The sequence below is a fragment of the Catharus ustulatus genome, chromosome 6 (genome assembly GCF_009819885.2).
Source record: "Catharus ustulatus isolate bCatUst1 chromosome 6, bCatUst1.pri.v2, whole genome shotgun sequence".
NCBI classification, from domain to species: domain Eukaryota; kingdom Metazoa; phylum Chordata; class Aves; order Passeriformes; family Turdidae; genus Catharus; species Catharus ustulatus.
In genome coordinates this window covers 17,045,418-17,067,369 of record NC_046226.1, presented here as the reverse complement: position 1 = coordinate 17,067,369, position 21,952 = coordinate 17,045,418, and the positions used below count along the sequence as shown (strand labels likewise).

The window sequence follows — 21,952 nt, the reverse complement described above, 5'->3', positions numbered from 1 at the left end:
CTTCAACAGAAAGGTGCTAATTAAGAAATGAACACTTTTCTTTTACTCCTTTTCTTAAAATTCCAGGGCAGTTGATCTAAGGCCCTGTGTTTGTGCTACTAGGGAGGCAGCCAGCCACCTGGAGCATTTGCAGAAAGCCCATCTGCTCCCAGCCATGAGAGAGGACCAGCAGGTTTCCTGGAAAATAAAGGAAGGGAAAGCCCAGACACCACTTGTGCATCCTGGGAGCCTCCCTGTGCCAGAGCCAGGAGATCCCTCTGCTCTCATGGGGCTGGAGGCTGGGAAACAGATGGCAGGACTCAGGGAGAAGGCGGGCAGAAGGATTAGGAGACGCGACAACAAAAAGAGGAGGATCAAGGTACAGAGAAAACACAAACAATGAAAAAAATGAGAGGGGGGGATGGGAAGATATCAGAGAAAATGGGAACAAAAGGGTCCAAGTAAGTGCTATTTTGGGCATGTGCTGCCTGTTTCCCTGCATTGCTACTCTGATGTTACTCCATCAGTGCAGGAGAGTGCCACACACAGCAGCTGGAGGGTGTGCAGGGAATGTGGGGAGGGTGAAACACACAAGTGCTGTTTTTCCCAACCCCAGCAACATCCTCAGTGAGAAAAGACTGAATGCTAAATTTACAGTATTGAGGCAGTATTTTGTTATTAACTTAAATTTTATGAACCATTATGCCTCTGGAGGACTGTGAAACAAAATAAGGAAGGAAATCATATGTGAAACATACCCAAGTGAGAGTAGGCTTTTACAATTACAATGAAAACTGATTTCTATAGGCACTTGTTAGCAGGGACTTTGGGGTCTCTCATTCACAAACTTAACATGTAATTTGAAAAGTGTATATAAATAGCAAAGTTTTTTGAAGGGATATAAATGAACCTATTTTAGGCAAGTAAAACCTCATTTCCATCCTTGATCTAAAACAAGTTAAAATCTCTCCCCACTCATGATTATGACTGTTCCAAAAGATTAACTGCCATAAGTTACCAAGTACGCTCACTAGCTGCGCAAAAGAATGTCTAGAAATGGAGAAATTTAAAAATCCATCTAAATAGATGTTCATAACCATTACTGTGTACTGATATTCCCCATGTGGCCACATTAATGAGTGGCCATTTATAAGGCATGTTAAAACCAGACATAGTATTAAAGTGATTACAGCAGTGTCGTAGATGATAAATAAGCTGATGATTCTCTTATTGAACACAGGGGGATTTGTGGTGCAGTAATGAATTGAAAAAGCTGCTCAGCAAGAAAAAGAATTGCAAAAAGACAGAAATGAAGAGGAAATTTAATGGTAGTAGCTGTCTACCACAGTGCAGTGAAGAGAATAAATCCTCTGACATCAGCTGCATTGTTCTGCAAGTCAAATTCCTTCCAGAATTTTTAAAAATCCTTTAATTAAACTTTCAAGTTTATTTTTAGCTCCCTATATTCTAGAAAACAGTCTAGCCTTCATCTTCTAACAAATATTTCTGCTATTTTTATGCCCTTGGACAAATGAAGTAGGCAAATTTGCCATGACCTGGAACCAAACTATTTAGAGGACATGAAAGCAAGTAAAGCTCATTAACTCAGCAGACATGTGCCTTTTCCTATGCAAAAGTCCAAGTGCTACTGCATTTTTTGTGATGGCAGCTCTGTTTTTCCAATAATCTCATGTTCAAAGTAAAGCTGCAGAAGCCTTCAGTAGTCCCAGGTGGTGAGTGCCAAACGGAAGCTAAATAGCAAGAACAGCAGTTACAGCCTCAGTGCTCAGTTTATCATTTAATGCCTGTAACAGCCCTTTTGCTTGTGTTTTAGAAGGTAAAAGTAAAATTTCTGAAAAGTGTGCACAGCAAAACCATCACATGGGCTTTTTACAAGAAATAAGTTACTGAAATTGTACACAGGGAATCAGATTTGACAGTTCTCTAATCTTGGACCTGTGGAGACATTCCAGTCATTAAGAGCCTTCCCAGCTCAAACAGTACAAAGCAATACTAGATTTGTTCCAGAATGTGACTGTGGGATTGATTCTTCCTCTGATCAAGAAGGACCTTTCAGTGAGATAACTTAGCTACAGGATGGGGAAGGTAAAACTGGGGTTTCATCACTGCCTCACTAAGAGAGAGAATATCTCTGTTTTGCTTATTTTTCTCCTCCCAAGTACTCTTGCCTTCCTCTGACTCCTTTCTGCATGACAGTAACAAAGACATCATCACCTGGTCATCACTCACAGTGCTCATCACAGCCTATTCCTTCATTCAGCTTTTTGCATTGGCTTTACTACCTTCACCTCAGCATCTCACTTCTGTTCCCTCTGATCTTCCCATTAGCTCTCAGCCAGTTCTTCTTCCTGAGAGAAGTTCTGTTTCTCCACTTCTCTAACCATTTCTCCTGCACATCTTAGCAGTGAATGCCTACCCAATGGTAAGATTAAGATGAGTTTTTCAGATACTCTCCTCCTTAAATACATTTTTTAAAGCAAATACAACTGGAGTCTTCCTTTGCTCACCATCTTCTTCTATCATGTCTAAGCTGTACTGGCTCTCAAAAATCATTATGTAATATGGATAAATGAGAAAATAAAGTTTGTTTTGCACACATGCTCCATTAATTTTTAGATGGTGATCCAGAAGCTACATTTTTGCATTTTTTTTATCCTTTCTTTCCATGTTCTGTCCAAATAATGCCAATAGTAAGACATAAATGGGGAAAATAAATTTTAAAACACCACATAAAAAAAAAGAAAACAAAAAACCCCAAACCACTGCATTTTGAAAAATCTCAAAGAGAAGAAAGTTTTCTGGTTATAATTAAAGGCTCTAGAAGACAGGAACACTAGTGTTCCTCTATTACCAGTGTCTTTCCTACAAGAGACACAGGTACTTTCTTCAAAGAGAGATCTAAGGTGCTGACAAAAACTAGCAGGCCAACAAAAGCAAATTATAGCTGGATACAGGACACAGCTTTCAAATGTGTGCTTTCCCAGGAACCAAAATGTATTTACCATATTATGAGTCTCCTGCCAGCTGTCGCTCAGGAATGGCTGTGACAAGAAACCAGCCAGCCTTTCCCATTGACACTTAGCCAGCTGCATGCTAGGCAGCCCATTGCCCATATGACCAACGAGAACAACAGCTCTTGTCTTCTGACTCTCTTCCTGGCCCATAACAGTAGCCTGTACAGCCCTATTAAGACTTGCAGGCTTTACTCTGCTTGCTGAAGAAGTGGATTCCTTACTCTCAGTTTGATTTTAACACAGAAGTGCCAAAAGTATGAGTTTCAGTGATTCATCATCAGTTAATATTCTTTTCATACAAATGCTTTTTTGTACATACACACTCTACAGCTGCTAAGACCAGCAAAACAGAATCTTTTGCCAAGAATCCTGCCATTTGTTTGTTATGGAGAGAGATGCTGATTACCATGTCATTCCCCATCGCTGCTGACAGGGTTCACTCAGTTTACCTTCTTTGGTAAAAACAAATACAATGCCCTTGGCACTAGCACTGGGCTCAGGCAGAGATAGAAAGGGCACGCAAAAAAGAAAAAAAAAGTAAGAAATACAGCAACAAAACCTTCCATTTCAGAAATGTGCTTCAAAGAAGTCAACTCAATTTTCAGGCTAAACAGCTTTTCTTTTGTCTCACCAAAAGCACTGGACTCTGGACATGAGCTTACTGGCTTCCACCTTACTTCTGATGTGATACTTCACGCAACAGATATTGTCTAAACAGCATGGTCAGACAAATGTTTTTCTTTTTGTCCATTCTCTTCCTCACTTTTTCCTGTTTTTTTCATATACTTATTTTTCTCTCCATCATCATTTATATTTCTTCCTATATTTCATTTGCAACAGTTCCTTCACACTTTATGGCAATTCTTCAAGACTCTAGTGTGTATGTATAGCAAGAACTAAACTCATTACACAGGCACACAGAACACCTGGAGGACAACACATCCTTGTCCTCTGACAGACTATATCCGGGGTCACTTGCAGTAAGGGGTAAAGAGAGAACTTTCAAACAAACAAAGAAAACAGCTGCTGTTCTGGCTTTGGCAAGAACTCACTCATCACACATATATGTGCAGCACATGCAAATACACACATATTTATATATACAGGTATATAAATACATCAGTGTTACATTCTAGACACAAAGTTGTGAGATTCAGAGATACTCAGATATTTGTAGTTTGCCTACAAATACATACAGTTTATTTAAAAACACATTTGCATTATGGCCTGTTTAGGAGACTGGTTGCCAGAGGTCCATAGGAGCAACTCTCAGTCCAAACAGTTAAATCCAGCTGGGGGCCAGACACAAGCAGGGTGCCCCAGTGCCCAGTATTTAGCCAGGCCCAGTTAATATCTTTATCAATAATTTGGACAAGGGCATCAAGGACACCCTCAGTCACTTTGTAGAAGACAGTGAATTGGGTGGGAGTGTTGATCTGCTGGTTGGTAAGAAGGCTCTGCAGAGGGATCTGGACAGGCTGGATCCATGGGCTGAGGCCAGTGGTATGAGGTTCAAAGCAGTAGAGGTGCTGCCCTTGGACCAACAACAATCCCAGGCATCACTACAGGCTGGGGCAGAGTGGCTAGATAGAAAGTGGTGCTGTGGAAAAGGGGGTGCCTGAGGGTGCTCCTTGACAAGACGTGAACATGAGCCAGCTGTGCCCAGGCGACCAAGACAGCCAAGGCCAGCCTGGTCTGTGTCAGCAACAGTGTGGCCAGCAGGACCAGGGCAGCGATTGTCCCCCTGTATTTGTACACCACCTTGGCCCTGGTGAAGTCACACCTCAAATCCCGTGCTCAGTTCTGGGCCCCTCACTACAAGAAAGACATTGAGGTGCTGAAGCACGTCCAGAGAAGGGCAGTGGAGCTGGGAAGGGTCTGGAGTATAAGTGACAAGGAGCTGCTGAGGGCACTGGGGATGTTTAGCCTGGAGAAAAGGAAGCTCTGGGGGCCGTTATTGCTCTCTACAACTACCTGAAAGGATGTTGTAGTGAGATGAGGCTGGTCTCTTCTCCCACATAACAAGCAATAGGTCAAGAGGAAATGGCCTCAAGTTGCACCAGAGGAGGCTTAAGAATACACTCATAGATGAAGGAAAAATTTCTTCACTGAAGCTGTAGTCAAGGATTGGAACAGGATGCCCAGGGAAGTGGTTGAGTCACCATCCCTGGAAGTATTTGAAAGACAAAGATGTGGTGCTTAGGGACATAGGTTAGTGTTAAGGACTCTTTAATGTGCTTTCCAACCTAAATTAGAATGGAATTACAGAATCGTTTAAGAAAACAACAACAAAAAATCAACCAAACAAAAAAACCAATCAGGTTTTATTTAGTATTACAGAGAAGACAAATAAAGAACCCAATGAACTACTCACCAGAAAGCGGATCTTTGCCAATCATTAAAACATTTGGTAAATTCATTACAATCAGCTGCTGAAGGACCTCCTAAACAAAAGAGAACAACAGACAAAGCTCAGTGTGAAGGAATTCAAATCAATCCCACCACAAAGGCTACAAAGCTCCATCAGTTACAAAGCTTTTAACATTCTGGCAGGTCAGAGGTCACAAGAGGAAGCCCCACTTGAGAGAGAAATCACTATTTGAAGATAGCATCAGGTTGCACAGCTAACATACACTAATCACCTCTTTTAACAATGGCTAATATGGAACTTAAAGGGTCCCTTGGCACTAATCAGGATAAATTTGTGACCATGCCAGGCACACCAATCATTCAAGCCTTTACCCCAGGCATGACCTGTATTCATCTGATCTGCAACATACATCTGCTGGCATGTTTCAGGGCATATAAATGAACCTAGTTCAAAGGTACCTAAGCCACTCTGAAGTTTGACCAACTCAAATAATTGGTCAAATTATTTCATGGGCCTGAAAATTTAAAGATGGGCTGGGGAAGTGGGTGTGGGGAAAAGCACTTGACCAGGCATCTGACACTGCTCAGAGAAACTGGATATAAAGGTCTAGATTTATTTGCATTTTTTTCAATCAGGAGTAAAACAGAATTAAATTACATGGATTACATACTTAAGCTTCATTTTATTTTGGGGAAGATGACAAGGGAGGAGCATCGAGTTCAACATCTGAATGACAGCTGTCTTAAACTGCTCTGAAATCACCAAATGGCTTAAGAGGGAAGAAAGGCTACAAGCCCTGGGGCCAGCACAATGCTTAAAGTTGTTCAAATAATACATTGCAAAGGGAACTGTAGAGTAACACAATCAGCCATGCACCCCAGAAACAAAAGGCAGAGCAGTACAGTTGTTAGCTTTGACTTGTAGTTACCAGCACCCCCACTTGTGATGATCTGGATAAAACATTTTGCAGGCAGGTTTTTATTTCATATAAAAAGACTGGGAGGAAAATGGCTGTATGATTGAAATGCTGTGCTGAGATTCAGGAAACGAAAGTTCACAGATACAACTCTAGCAAATGTTTGGCAGGTGCCTTTTTTCCGGTTTGTCTCCACTTCCCAGACTACTCCTAGGCCACTGGAAGGACACATGCATTGATACTTGCAAAGCATTCAGACCAGGGGAAAAGGTACCACAGCTCAGCAGGGAAACACACTTCCTGAAACAATCACCCATTCACCCAAACACTTCCCGTTCCCAGCTACCCATTGTTATTTCTCTGCTTTCAAAGTTATACCGCAGGAGGAAAATTAAGCTTGATTGAAGGAGGAAATAATTCAGAGAGCCTGCAGCGTTTGATAAGCAGAGTGCATATTCTAAAAAAATGTTTGACACATTTAATTTTTTTCTTCTGATCCATCCCAAAACACACTCCTTGGCAGCTCCATTTTCAGATAAAGTAGAAATATCTGTGTCACAGCTAATAGAATTTCTGAAGCTGTTACAGAAAAAGATTGTACATCCTTTATGTAATACTAAGCTTGGCTAATGCAGACCAAATATTCGCTGACTCATTAGCCAAATGCATTTTATTTGCATCAGTTACCGAAACAGGTGCAAAATCTATTGGATGTAAGAGCACATGGCTGGACTGCAGCATGTGCTGTGACAATACTGAGGCGTTAAACAAAAAAAAAAATCGGACTTTGCATATACTGAATTATTGAGTTTTAAGCAGCAATTTCCATGGCAAAAAAGAGGAGAAAGAATTCTGCTTCCAGTTACCCTGCACATGGAGCAGCACTGAGGCAGGAATGCATTAGGAATTTGTGCTGTCTTTGTATAACCATCAGATCACTAGCTATTCATCTGGCAGGCATTACCGCTAAACTTCATGCTGTTAACATTCCCATGAGCTCCTTCTGCAAAATTATTTGAGTGTACCACCCAACACAACCATGACTGAACTCCCTTATAACAGTCTGAGCTCAGTATCTTCTAGCAAGAATCCGACAGTCACTGAATAGGTGCTGAAATTGCCCCACGCCTGGAATAGTGATTTGTTAATTCAGATTGAAAGATTCCGATTGTTGCAAGAGGTGATACTCTGACTCGTTTATTTTTAAAGTAAAATATTTAAACAGATAATTATCTGTATTATTCTAAAAGCCTTTGCCTTCAGGTTAGTGCTTGTGATAACAGCTGACTGTTACACAGTGCAGCTCACCAGTAGATCTCAATACTTTATAAATGAAGATCAATGCCACTGTTCTCCTTTTTCAGGCTCAGGAAAGCAAGTCAGAGAAACAGAGTGAGCTTCAGTTTAATAAACCATCATCTGTGAACCAGCGTACCAGTAAACCATCCACTCACACAGCCACAAGTGTAAGATAAAACGTGTTCAGGGAAAGCTCGCTCCTATGCTGATGAATTTAGCTCAGATTTTGTCCAGACTGAAGCCCCAGAAAGTTAGTGAAGCTCAGCTGACACTCAGGGACTGATTAGGATAATGTGACCATGTATCAGATCAATTGCTCAAAATCCCACTAAATAGAACTAACATCCTCCTCACCTAAGAGTAAATTGGGATTTCTTCAACTTCTATAATTTATCAATGTTTTCTTGTTTTCCTTCTCTGAAGCAGCAATAACACATTATTACACAATAAAAACATTTTACACAAGTAAAATGCTGTGCCTCAGCCTGGCCTCTCAGCTCCCCTCACATCTTATCATTCCTCCTTGAAGATCCCATGAAATCAAACTTGGGCTTCAGGCAGGGAATTGGGCTGTTTCCAGCCTGTGAACTGGCACTGAGAATCAAAGGGCCCCATGGACCCAATCACTGCCCAGGCTACAGCTGCTCTGGGCATTGGGTTAACCTGGACACACTGCTGAAATCCGGGAAAAAAAAAAATGGTAGATAAAATAACCCATTTCCCCACAGGGGCAGCAAGTTAAATTAATGCATTACATATAAAGAGTGCTGTTATGCTTGAAATCAAACACAGTTGTGAGACTCCAGAACAGAAGCAGAGATGGTGTGTGTCCTTCCACTTGAGGCAACCAGCATGGCTAAGGGGCAACATATCCAGGCAGAGCTGCTGGAGAGGAAAACAGGGTTTTCAAGCATTTTAAATAGCCCACAGTAACCCAGAGTACCCTGGAGAGCAACTGTACAAGCAAAAAGTCTAATTCCTCCAGGGAGAAGCCTTTTAATCAGTTTTGCAGCACAACTAAAGCTTGGTTAAAACAGTAAAGGTTACAACAACACATGGTAACAATTTCCCAGATTATTAAACCCATTAGAAACTGAGTTCCCAGATTTACAGCTTAACTAACTCAGAAACCAGCTACTGCAAGTCAGCAATCACCTCCCTCAGACTAGGGGTTGTCTTTTTTATTTATTTTTTGTTGCTAATGGGATTTCCATGAAAAAATAATGTTAGTATCAGAAGTGTTATTTAAGGAATCAAAACAAATCCCTGTCATGTCTCAGTGCAGTAGGTTTCTGAAATGCTCTTCGACCAAAGATCAGGATATTTTACGCTTGAGGAGATTTGTCCAATGGCTTTCGACAGCAGCAATGGCTGCAAGAACAGACACTTCAACATGGTACATTCAACATCACGATCACAAAATATAAGGATCAGCAGCCAAGTCTTACACTCCTTGAGCCAGACACTCAAACTCAGCAGATAAAGCCCACAAAGGTTTGTACTGACAGGGAAGGTTTTTCAAGAGGAGGTCACACTGCGTGTTCAGACCTCAACTGTTGTGCTTGCTCACCCAGACACGGAGCCTGAAGCCGGTTGGGACAATCGTGGCACCCCAGCAAGAGAGATACTGCCTAAGCCAGAGGTAAGTTTTGCTGAAAGCACCTAGGCACTCCAGGACTCGTACACCAAGAAGCATCAGTGAGTTACCTAGAAATCATAAGGTTAACTGTAAATACAAATGCTGTGTTTCTCACAGCAGCCTTCTGGTGTCTGAGCTCCTGCTGTGAACTTGCTTGACATTTGCAAGCTCTTTGCAATCATTTTTTTAAAAAGAAGCTTAAGACAAAATAAAGCCAAAATTCCCCCACATTGGTTCTAACAGTCAAGGGTCTTAGGAAAAATCAAGACACATAGGAGATTAAGGATAAAATTCTAAGCACCAAATTAAGCATTTAGGCTTACTAAATGCATGAATAAACACACTCATTCCCTCCATCTGAAAGTTTCTAATCATTCCTGGAGTGCTGAGGCATATTCTACGTTCTCTTTTAATCCCTCCAACATCACACACACCGGATGTTTGCTCCTTGCCTTAGATCCTCAGAAGAGATGCAGTGGAAGCTCTCCCTCTCAAGTCACCATAGTCACATATTAACACTCTATTTACCTGTAACAGGGTAAGTGGGCCTCTCATAATTTTGTAGGAACAAAGTCTCCTTGGTCCATACTAAACTTCAATACATATTGGCTTCTTAAAAATACATGTGCAACAGCACGGAATAAAATGATCTTAAGGCATTACTCTCGGATGCACTTTTTTAGTCCCAATTTAAGTATGCCAACAGCCCTTGCAAAGAATGAATTGCTAGCAAAGGAGTAGGTGAAATTGTCCTTTCCATGGCTGAGAGACCCAGCAAACAAGCTTTACACAAAAGCCTTCCCCTGCATTACCATACAGCACAGCATTAATGTAAAGTAACTACCAGCTTCTCATGCAGAATTAAATTAACCTCCGCCTGAATCCTAAACAAGAAGTACTAAATAAATTATGTAAGGAGAGAGGCAGTCTAACAGTCATTGTAATTCAATGCTCAAGCCAAGCAATTCCATTTAAGTATAGTGCTTAGCTATAAAATGCTAATTGCCCAGCTGACTGGAAGCCAAATGGTGCTTTCCTACTTAAAATGCCCATGAGGAAAAACCATCATCAGCTTTATTTATACCAGCAAAAGCAAACAGTACCCAGCCAGGGAATCATTTTAGCTGCAATTCAGGCCAACAGAGCAGGAAAGCTCAGCAGAGCGCTATCCGTGCAGCACAGTCAACACCTTACTCTGATAACCTCAGCATGGATCTGATCTCACAAACACCCTTGGAGTGGGAAACATTTGGTGAAACACTGAATCCTTAGAGAAGGTCTCAGCAGGAGTCAGTGGCCATCTGCACAAGCCCAAAGTCTCCTAGCAGCAGGATGGGGTGGCAACTTTGCCCCTACACATTTTAAGGGCCCTTTGGATGCTGCCACAAAGACAGGGTGGAAGCTGCATTTCCCAGGTAAAGTTCACTCCAAGTCCAAGGGACAATCAACCCAAGCTTTTCTGCAATCAGAATTCTAAGCAAGCGCAAACACTCCAATGAACAAGTTTTTTAAAACAGATATTAAACAGCAAATTGAGACACAAGGGTTGCTTTTGTAAGTATGCTTTTTTCAAATTTCCAGTTTTGTATTAAAATAATAATGAAAAGCCATTTTGCAACCTACAAAGAGGTTATATTTTAGACAAAAAATATATTTGTCTTCCAATAGACATAAATTTTGTAAAGGTTGGGGCGATTGCTATAATTACCTGAGGAGTTGTTAATGCATCAGAAACCATACCAAGATTCTATGAACTGTATGGCAGGGTATCACAGAAGATTAGACAAGATGAAACAAGTTGTTGCACAGAAATGACAAAGTAGTGAAACAAATGTTTTATTGACGCATTTTCCATGTACATCTTACCATGTAAGCAGGCCTGATGACACCATGTATGTGACTCAGTACTGCTTCCCTGCCAACACATTATATACATGACAAAATTTGATTAAGAACTTTGCTCATCTCTGCAGCCATTGTACTCATTATGTGATGGACTAGAGGATTAGCTGTCTTTAAACGGATTTTTTTTTTACCTTCTAAAAACCAGCAAATTACAAAGCACATTTCTAAAGACCCTTCAAGTGGAAACCCAAAAGCCACTAAAATAACTGTGGCCTCATCTGCTGAAAATAATCAGTTCTGACAGTCGTAAACTGGAATCTCAGTGGGAGGGGATGTGAAGGAATCGTATCTAGTCTTAACTGTGCTCAGTCTGTGCAGGATGCAGACAACCAACTAAATGACAAAGCTATACTCAGTGTGTAAATACACCAAGCAAGACCAAATTTTTTTTTTTTTTTTTTAATTACACTTACAAGATTTGGATGGCATATAACAGACCATTATATAAAACCCCTCAAAAAACCTAGAAGGACCTAGGCATAACCATCCACCCAATTCATTGTTATGGCTCAGGTTTCATTTAAATTTGAGAACTCCAGAGGTCCCATCCAAGAGCAAAATCTCATCCACTGGAGCTGTACAAACAGTGAGACATCCCTGGAACAAAGAACTTATTATATATATACACCCACATATCAGTAAGCTAGTAACAAGTACAACAAAAAAAAAAAAGGAATGGAGGAAGGAAATTAAAATAAGATTCTGTGGCTATAATATGATCCGTGGTGTACATTTTCACTGTTTTATGAAACAAATCAACTCATCCAGGCTGGAGAGAACTAAATCACTCCAAACATTAGAGGGCATGGGAAGCAAAACAAGTCCTGATAAGCACATTTTGCTTTAAGATGAAACTGCTCACTATGCACATTGTTCACATCACAAAAAATAGAAATCTATGTGTATTTAAATAAAAGTACTTTCATAAATGTAAAAAGCATTTTAGGACAATTAGTTTTACTTCTAGTCCAATGGAATAAATAATGGACAAGCTGACACACATCAGTTGCACAGGAATTTTATTTTTTTAATCAAACTAAATACAAAAGTGTACATTTACTTCTGATCAATGAAATGCATAGCAGCGGATTTTTTCTATCCTAGTTTCACTAACTCCAGGCTGAATCACCTATGTTAATAAAACACACAGCTCTATGGTTATGCCTAGTGGCAATATTGATTTGACCCAGAGAGGAGAAAATCCAATTGCAGAGCACTGTGTTTATCTGCTTTTATTGCCAGCAGCACCTTTGACTAATTTACCTACTTTTGCTGCAAATAAAAAGCCTATTTGATTTATCCTCAGCTTCTCTTTTCAAATCATGTGCAAGCAACTACACGTTTGTAATAGTGTCCTGACAAATTACTCTTGACTTCCATTTTATTTCATCTTAGATTTGTCCTGCGGTGGTTTGTGCAGTAACAGGGAATATGAAATGTGCTGTGTTAAAGGCTTGTCACTTGACATTACAAATCCAACCAGCTAAAATGCAATCCATCTGTTGAACACACTTCCAGCTAACGTACAGCGGCCTCTAAGGACTGCAGTAATTCACCTTAACACACAACAAAAAAAACACCACAGGCCATCAGAACAGACTCAAAACATCACGGAATTCTCTGAAACTCAGCATCAAGCACACTCACTTTTTTTAACGGTCAGTCCACTTTTCCCATATACTGGGCATAACTTACTGGGATAATCAAAGTACTTCACATCAAACACTAAAACTGAGCAACTATATTTAAGGTTAACCCTGAAGCCTGATACCAAAATGCATTAGCCATGCAGAGCTCCAAGGTACAAACTCTGCTCCACTGCCCTTGATCACTGGAGTGAAAACAATTATATTAAAATACTGCTTGTTATCAAGGAACAAACACCAACACAACAAAAGCTTCTCTAAGGAAGACTACGTGTAAGATCTTGTCTTGCCATTTCTCCTATAACAAGCACTTCTAAAACTTGGGAGGCTTAGGTGTTCATATGAAATATACACAGTAAACACCTAACTGGGCACATACCACCACCTCAGATAAGACACTGAATTTCTTCACACAATTGCTCTACTGCCATGGAGAAGACCAAAATTAATTAACCCAAGGCAAGTATATGGCAAGTTGAGAGGTTTACTTAGAGAGGTTCAGAACTAAAGATCTGTATTGCAACTTCAACACTGCAATGAGGGTCCAGGCTCTGAAAGAGCACCAAGACTCTAAAGAAGCAGGTGACCACTAGGTGACAATTGTAACACAATTCCTGAAAAAGCAGCAGCCAAAAGCAGAGGAAAAAAAGGAGTTAAGGATGGGAATACGTAGGAATACCAGTTACACATTATAGAAATACTACTTTCCCAAAGATGAATAATGAGCAGGAGCTAGGTAGCACAATGTATACCTTCTGCATTTTTTTACAGTATCAAGTAATTTATTAGTACAAATGTTGCTTGAAAAATAATGTTTTCTTGGGGAAAACTCTAAAACAAACTGTTAATCCTGTGAGGGCACAGGAGCATGTGTAACAGAAATAATTTTGAGGTTTCTTTAGTACAAATATTGAAAAGCTAAATCAAAGCTGAAGTTTAAATAAGAAAACAAATCTGTCAAACTAGAAAAAACAGAATAGACAGAAAATGGGGTAATTTCATGATTTCTAGTATGAAAAATATTTTAGTAGCAAACAGAAGGCCTAACAGATGCAAATTACTTTAATGTGAATGCATGAGTCAAATTTCATCAGTGACTAAGGGTAATCGAAGTAAAACAAACATCCAAGTTGACTGTTACCAATCTGATACTCTTACGTCCTGTTTGAAGCAGGAACTCTTGAATAACTTTCTATCTACCTCTCAGTCCCCAAAAGAAACAAGCTGCTTTACCCCACCACTCCTACTAATGCTGAGTAACATCCTACTGTCTCAGCTGTCTTGACTGCCATGGGGTCAGCTCACAGAAAATATTTCTTGCTAGCAAAACGTGCCATGTTTTGCCTTTAGTACATCCAAACATCCTCAGAGCTGTTCAAATATAAGGTAGTTAAAGGCTCAGAAACAAGCACAAACATGCTCGGCGTTTCCAGGATAATACTCCCTGAACAAACAAAACTTAATTCACAGTAAACCATTTTCAGAAACCCATTGGAGAAACACAGAAAATGACACCTAGAAACTGAGAAACTGTAAATAAATGGACAATATTCAAGCAGTGATGACCAACAGGAATTTTACGGGATAAATATTTAGGCTATTTAGGTCACTTTGAAACACATGAAAATCTTTGTCTCTAACTCAGGAAGAACAGTATTTCCAGAACAATTTTTTTCTCCCAGTGAAGAAAAGGATTGTCACAGTGCTTGAGGAATATCCGTTAGAGAACTGAGCAACTCATGTGACAGCACTCGTCCTACTTTTTCTGCCTAGTATGTTTATAAATGTGATGGGGGGGGGGGTTGGGAATCAATTAAGTTTAATTTAAACTTACCAACAGCTAATTTTAAAGATTTTTAACCATGAGTTTCCAACAAGCTTGAAACTTGTGTTTGGGTAGCTTACACACAATCTAGTATTGGACAGCAAATTAATGTTTCAGGAAGCATGCACACACAGTCACTATGCCATCAGCTTATTATCTAACTGCAACAGAGAATATAGCTGGGCAAGAGAGGTCCTTGAGGCATTCGCAGATTACATGCAAAAATCCATGTTGGATTTACAGAAGAGGAAATTTTCAACTGGTCTGAAGAAGACAGGGTACAGCAAACAAGCTGTTCCACCCTACAAAGATGTCTGATCCAGCAGTATGGTGCTATGGGACAAATGAAGTGATTGGGGAAAACCAAAAGAGTCCTTACTATTGAACATTTGATTATGTAAGGTGCTTTCTGCTACAACCATCTGATATTCTCTTGTAGGCAAACTCCCATTACCAACCCTTTACCAGGGGCACTAAAAATTTAAATACCAATAATGCAGAGAGAAAGAGTCCTTGCAGTTCAGGCATGCCCCTCCCAAATACTCCTAAAAACCGTCTAACGGGTATAATTGCAGGTTAATGTTATGAGCTTTCCAAGTACTCTGAAGCAGGATTTATATCCAACATCATTACTTCAATGTATCACTGCATTATCACTATCATCTAATTTAGCCAATATAAACTAGTTCAACAAACACACATTCCTCTCCAGGCATTTTACCACTGTAGCAAGTCTCAAATTTTTTAAGTTGAGGGAGAAGCTTCAACTCTGATCAGATGGTTCTCCCATGCACATACAGTGGTGTTTCTCTTTATAGCTAGCAGATTGCCCCAGGCAAGGAATTTTCAAGACCATCAACACTTCTTGCACTGTACAGGTGGAAGAGTTGCAATAAATTTAATGTGATTTTCTCAAGGTAACCCAGGCACCCTTGGGAAATAAAACACTCACAGCATTTACTGTGATAATCATCAGTTTTACCATTAGTACTGAGCTGCAATTACAATAGAAGGAAAAAAAAAAGAGAAAAAGATGACCACAGAATCTGGCAGTGAATAAAATGAGAAGGCAGGAAAAGGAAGCCATGTCCTCAAAATAGCCTCTGGGCTCTCATCGTTCCCTTTCTGGATTCTCTATGTGCATTTGTTTTCAAAGGCAAACAAGCTTTCCACACTGAGAGCTGCTGCATCCCCCCTCGGAGGGGGGTACAGGTACCTACGGAGAGGAGACAGTTATTTGCAGCTGACCCTCGGCTATTCAGAGTTTACTGCCAGTAATTTGCACCTCGGCAAAGCAGGTCAGGCACAACCCCCAGGCAATTACCGGGTCACGCTGCCAAGAACAGCCCCCTGATTTCCCCAACTTGTTGCCACCGGGGAGGTGACAGAGGAGCCTCATCCTCAGTGCCACCCCACGAAGAGCTCTCACTGGCATCTGATCCCTTTGTAAGCTGCCAGCCTGGAGCTACCAGGACGAAAGGCGATGGAGCTTCACGATGCTGAGAGTGCTCAGCGCCCACCAAAGCAAGCGGGTCCAGGAGGGGACATGGGGCAGCCCAAGGACATCCTCCCTCCCAGGGATGGGAAGCTCCCCTCTCCTGTGCCATCCCCATCTCATCTAAGTTGACTTGATGACCTTGCCTTCTGGGCACTCCACAGTAACAAAAACACTGTCCTCCAACAAGAAGTGGATATACATATATGTGTCTGTAAACATCTACACATACTGAGTTTTGTGCATATGTGTTCCTGCTATTTCTCCAGGATTATTATAACTGCTCAAACCTGTAACAAAATCCTTCTGGAAGCCCCATCTGATTTACTATAAGCAAGACTGTCCCCCATGTTCAATCATTTGGAGTCCCCACAGCTCAGCAGTAAAAGCATCAGGAGTCTTACCCCACATCACATAGCAACAAGGTGGCTTCCTAAACACACAACACTGAAAAGTCTGCTAAAGTGATGGAAAAAAAAAACCAAAACTGTGACACATCATATACTTGATAAAATTTAACGTTAGTCTTTCAGGGACAGGCCAGCTATCCAACTTACCTTGAGTCTGAGAATTTACACCAAAAATAGCTATATAACACTTGCTTAAAAAAAACACCCACAAAAACATTTTGAACAAATAGGGAAAATCATAACACGAAGTGCTGTGCTAAATCAAGATTTTACATCTGCAATTATCAAATTCTTCTTTATAATGAATTCACCCTCTACACACAAATACCACTCACCTCCTATATTCTAATTCACAAATTTTCAAGAGAAAGCCATTAAAAATCAATGCTGAAAAGCCATGAAGCCCCAATGAGTCCACGATTCAAACAGCAGTTAACATCACAGGATAACAAAGATCTCTTTACTGCACAGCAGGGGAAATATTACACAAAAAGAGTTATGACCAAAAATAGATAAAAGGAAAAAGTCCCTTCCAACAGCTGCCTCAATTTCACCTATACAGAGAACAGGAAATAGCCAATATCCCTGTGTGGTAGCTGCTAGGCAAAATTTACTTATCAATGGTAATCCAGGCTATGCATTCACACACATATGCATACTTGCACATGCAAACACTCTCTCAAGAACTTTCAGTCTTGCCAGCTCTTAACAGTGCTTCTTTAAGTATCTCAAAGGACTGATTAACCCTGCTTAATACAATCTGTGTAATCTGATGTGAATCTTGCAGATAACTCATAACTGTTAACATTAACTCAGCAGAGCTTTACCCTTCTTGCTCCCCCGCCAGCCTCATAGCACAGAGCTCAATTTAAGTGCTCTTTCACTACAGCCCTAGCAGACGACTTCCACTGAGTTAAGCAGCAATTGTGAGTTTCTGATACAGAAAACTCAGCTCAGTAATGATTCTGTTTTAAGAGAAGACTTTTGCCCACATTTGATACTTCTCTTTATCAGTACTGATCAGTAGTCACAGCATACAGTCAATGCATACAACACTCTGGAAATACCCATGATAAGAGAAAAAATGTGAAGGATTCTGCTGCATCCTAGGCTTCTGATCACTGATTTTTTTTTTTATGTCAACAAAACACTGTTTCCTTCTAAGCTGTGATGTTTAGAGTTTTCCTAAGAGAGGATGTCAATCTATCATATTCAGACAAAAGCCTCATTTATAGCTGAAAGAAAAAGCAACTTTCAAGACCTTGTATTTACTGAGGAAAACCTTAAAAATTGGTCACAATAGACTTAAAGTCAGCAAGGGCCCCCAAACACAAGGAGCTGCCTTGGCTATAGGTAGAAAAAACAGAACTATGCATACTACCAAACCCCTTCTTTATTACTAGTGCCATTTTTTCAGTCACACTACTTAATTTTCAGTGTCCATGAAGGGCACACAAAGGTGGCATGTATGGCTCTCAGCAATTTCCAAGCTGCCTCACGCATGGCTCATATCCCTTACCTCCATCAGCAGAGCTCAGGTTTATTATTTAGGCAACATAATGGAGGGAAACCTAATATGAAGGATCAAGTGACTTTGAGCTCCCTATCAACCAGATCACAAAACAACAGCAGCACATTATGAGCTGGAAGCAGAGGAGGGGAGGGTAAATCCCCAGAAAAATTGCTCCAGGCAAGAGAAATTCAAGCCTCAGGCTGCAAAGAACAGCAACACCTCCCACCGAGCACATCTGGGCTTTGTTGCTCTGTAGAAATAAAGATTATTTCAGATGATACAGGTTACACAGAAGTTTATACTGCTGTTGCACCTACCGAGCACCAGATCTAAGCCTAGCAGCACTCAAAGCATGCTGAACCTCCTTGGTAGTCTGGAAGAAGTCTGATTCCTAGAAGCAGCTTCCAATGAGATTTTGAGGGACACTACAATCAGAAAAAATGTAGCACAAGCAATATTTTATCTACAGTGTTTACACCCTTCACCTCAGTAAAGTACAAAACCTTGGCAAGGACTTCCACTATAAAATATGAAAAGGAGCCATTCGACCTCCACTGCAAACTCTGGAATGACAATGCTGTTAAATGCTGGAGTACGGACTACCTTACTCTGGTTTAGTAGCAGCTTTTCATGTAACTTATTAAAATGGCTCTGCATCTTTGTTTAAACATACTTTGGTGGAGGCATCAAATTACTCTGACAAACCTGTTTGTCTCAGAGTACCATGAATTAGTTCAGTGATGAATGGCCGATCAGAAACTGGAGCCCTATGGGAACTGGTGCAGTCACTCACCAAAAGAATGTTACAGTAAAACAAAGTGCACTCTTCAAATCTATAGTAATAATCTGCATTTTGAAGCTGGGCATCTAAACTAATGGTCTTACTTCACAGTGCTCAGAAAACGTGCAGCTTCCACAAATTATAAAGGGAGAAATAGATGCTTACTGCCTGGAGGAAGCAATCAGAGAAATCCAGCAGCTATAATACAGTACCTTAACACAAGTCTAGGCACTCTGGCACCTCAGTTGCAGTATCCAAACCCACTGTTCCTCTAAATCTCAGCATAACAAAGTTTATATTTCCACAACATTAACATACACAGTAAACACAGGGTGATAAAATCAGGCATTTTAGTTTGAATCTCCAAACGAGTAATTTCTTGCAAAAAACTGCTAAAGATCTGCTAAGTTGAACATTAACACACAGTAGTAAAGACCAGAATTTTCCCCAAACTAAATCTGTATTCACTGATGTTACTTTCTCAGCAGCAACACAAAAACAGGCACAAGTGCAAATAGAGTATTTGCAGCATTTCAGACTAGTAGATACATGATTCCTTGTGAATTTTGACTGGAAGTCATTCTCACGAGGTAGAGGCAACAGGCCCTTTGAAATTGGCTCAGCACAATGCAGGCAGGAACTAAGCAAACTTCTTCAAACAGCTCTGCCAACACCATTCAGCTCCAAGCTGCAAAACTCCTGCTGTTTCAAACTTAGGGCCTCCTGTGAGCAGACTGCTGATTACACCAGGTTGTATGGCAGGTTTTTGATATGTGTTCAGGCCAAAAGAATAGAAATGAAATCTGCCCACTAGTCATGTTTAATACAAGATTTCACACCAGACTGAAAGAAAAGGACGCTTTGCCATCTATTCATTCCCTTTCCCTCCATTAAAGGGAAAATTCACGGTAGTACACTGCACACATGCCCTGCTCAGAGTGCACAACTCACGCAAGCATTACCGGACACACTGCTATCACAAAAGATAAGTGGGAGACAGCACCATGCCAACATCTTATCTCCAAACAGAGGAGATAGGCACAGTCAATAAAGCCAGAGTGCTGAAATGCAGGGCTGCAGCACATTTAATAGGGTTCTTTATCCCCAGTTATGCTTGTACATTACAGAACATTTGGCATAGACAAGGAAAACAAATTATAACAATTTCACAGCAATCTTTCATACTGATTTTTATGAGATCAATAGAGAGGAATCAAGCTTTTACTAGTTTTTGTGAATTTTTGCCAGGAGAGACCCTTGGGTCACGCCAGGCAAGGAAGGAGCAAAGGCTACCATAGCAAGCAGAAACCAGGTCACTGCACATCCCACTGCACACACCCCCCTCAGCACGTGCCTGCTGCCATGGGAAACCATGGGGAAACTGCAAGGGAAGTGCAGGATGCAGGACCTGCAGAAAGCTCTCCCCTGTTCCCATAATACTTGTTTTTTATTTATGAATTTGAGCAAAGAGGCCTTTTCTGCCTAATCAAGTGCAACCTCCTTGTGGCCTTGTAGCATCACAGCTGTGAACCTCTTAATTGCATCTTTAGCATGCAAAAGGTAAGAAATGTTCATGAAAAGATGACAGGAGAGGCTTTGCTGGTTGGTCATAAACCTAGACACAAGGGCTTTCCTCAGGGAATGGCCAGTACAGAAATCAGATGTTCAAAATATATTTCTGGCCATATGGTTCAAAGTGATGAATAATGTGCTTCAGAAAAGAAGGATGACAAAAATAATACAGCACTGCACAAAATTAAACAAATAACAGGTGGTGACTAAAAGTGCATTTTTAATGAGCACCTCTTTATGAATGCACACAAGGCAAAGTGCTTTCCACTGCTTTATAACACACCACTCCTCACTATGGATTAAAAATATCTCAGTTATACAGAGCCGGATGTGCAAGTTGGTGCTCTTTGAGAGCAGAATTTATTTTTGTGAGATTGGTCAGCCAAACAACACGAACTTTAAATTCTAACTCTTAATACTCACAAATTCTTTAATTAACACTAACTTTTTTCATTAGGCAATTTTTGTATTAAATGTTGATGTTTTAATAAACTTTGATGTGTTTCCAGTGCATCTGCCTCATCAAGTGTTCTGGTCTTCATATGTACATAATTGAGGAAGACGGCAGTTCAGTGGTTAATACACAAGACAGTGTTTGAATTCCTGAGTCCAGACAGACATGAAACACAGCAGTTCTTCAAAGTGAATTACTGCATCCCCAAGCTCTTTCCAAACTAGTCGGCATAAAATCCAGTGGCCAAGAATGAGACATTAGTCCATACTGGGAGGTACAACTACACCATGGGGTATTAAAACATCCCAAGAACCAGGGTTACTTACCCAACTGAGAGAAAGCTAGAGAAATCATTACAGAGACCAATTACCAAGAAAGCAAGACTAGTTTAAATAGCCTATTTCTGCAGTGGAGGAAGTCTCAGAAAAAATGCCAGGCAGTTAATATAGCCAGGAAAGGAGAGTTTGTGGTGTAAGAGCTACAGTGTAATGAAGTATGTTCAGCTAAATCTGTAGCCTGCTTTGTCTTACCAGAAGAGCAATGTTATCTCAAGGATTGTGGCAGCAGTTTAAGAGGTTACTCAAGCCTGAATTTTCTTGCATGAAGGAAGGTCAGTGTTACAGAACATGAAAATAAATGCGTTCCTCCTCTCAAGTGCAGCTGTCTTGTTAATCTCAAAGATGACATATTCTTCATGTATCAGTCACCACTTTAAAGCCCTGATTCATACAGAGAGACTTAGGAACACATGGCAGGTTACTATTTCAGCAGGTTGCTTATTTCTGCAATACATAATACTCCTTGTAATTCTTAATTGCTTTACTCCCCAAGGGCATACAGCCTATGTCTTGGGAACTGGAACTGACTTGCTCTGAATATCAAAGAAAATTTAATGACTTGTCATTAAAAAGGTGAGAGGTAGTAGTTAAACTCTACCCTCTTCTAGCTGGTTCCTTGGAAGGACAATAATTTTTTTAATTATTATTTTTCCCTTTTAATAGTTGTTTCGATGATATACTAAAAAATATAAACATAAAAGGCTTGTCCCCACTCTGTAAGCAGGAATAATTTTAGACTCCTGCATATTCAATATTGTATTACATTACTCAGTA

The 21,952-nt window shown here is 40.4% G+C and overlaps 1 protein-coding gene across 2 annotated transcripts in view; it reads right to left on the bottom strand.

The window, feature by feature from the left end:
* CCDC88C (coiled-coil domain containing 88C) overlaps positions 1–21,952 on the bottom strand; it is a 94,989-nt gene that overhangs the window by 51,616 nt on the left and 21,421 nt on the right. For both annotated transcript variants that reach the window (XM_033062944.2, XM_033062947.2), the window contains exon 4: positions 5,389–5,458. In XM_033062944.2, coding sequence (XP_032918835.1) covers positions 5,389–5,458 — 70 coding nt within the window. The remainder of the gene's footprint in view (positions 1–5,388; positions 5,459–21,952) is intronic.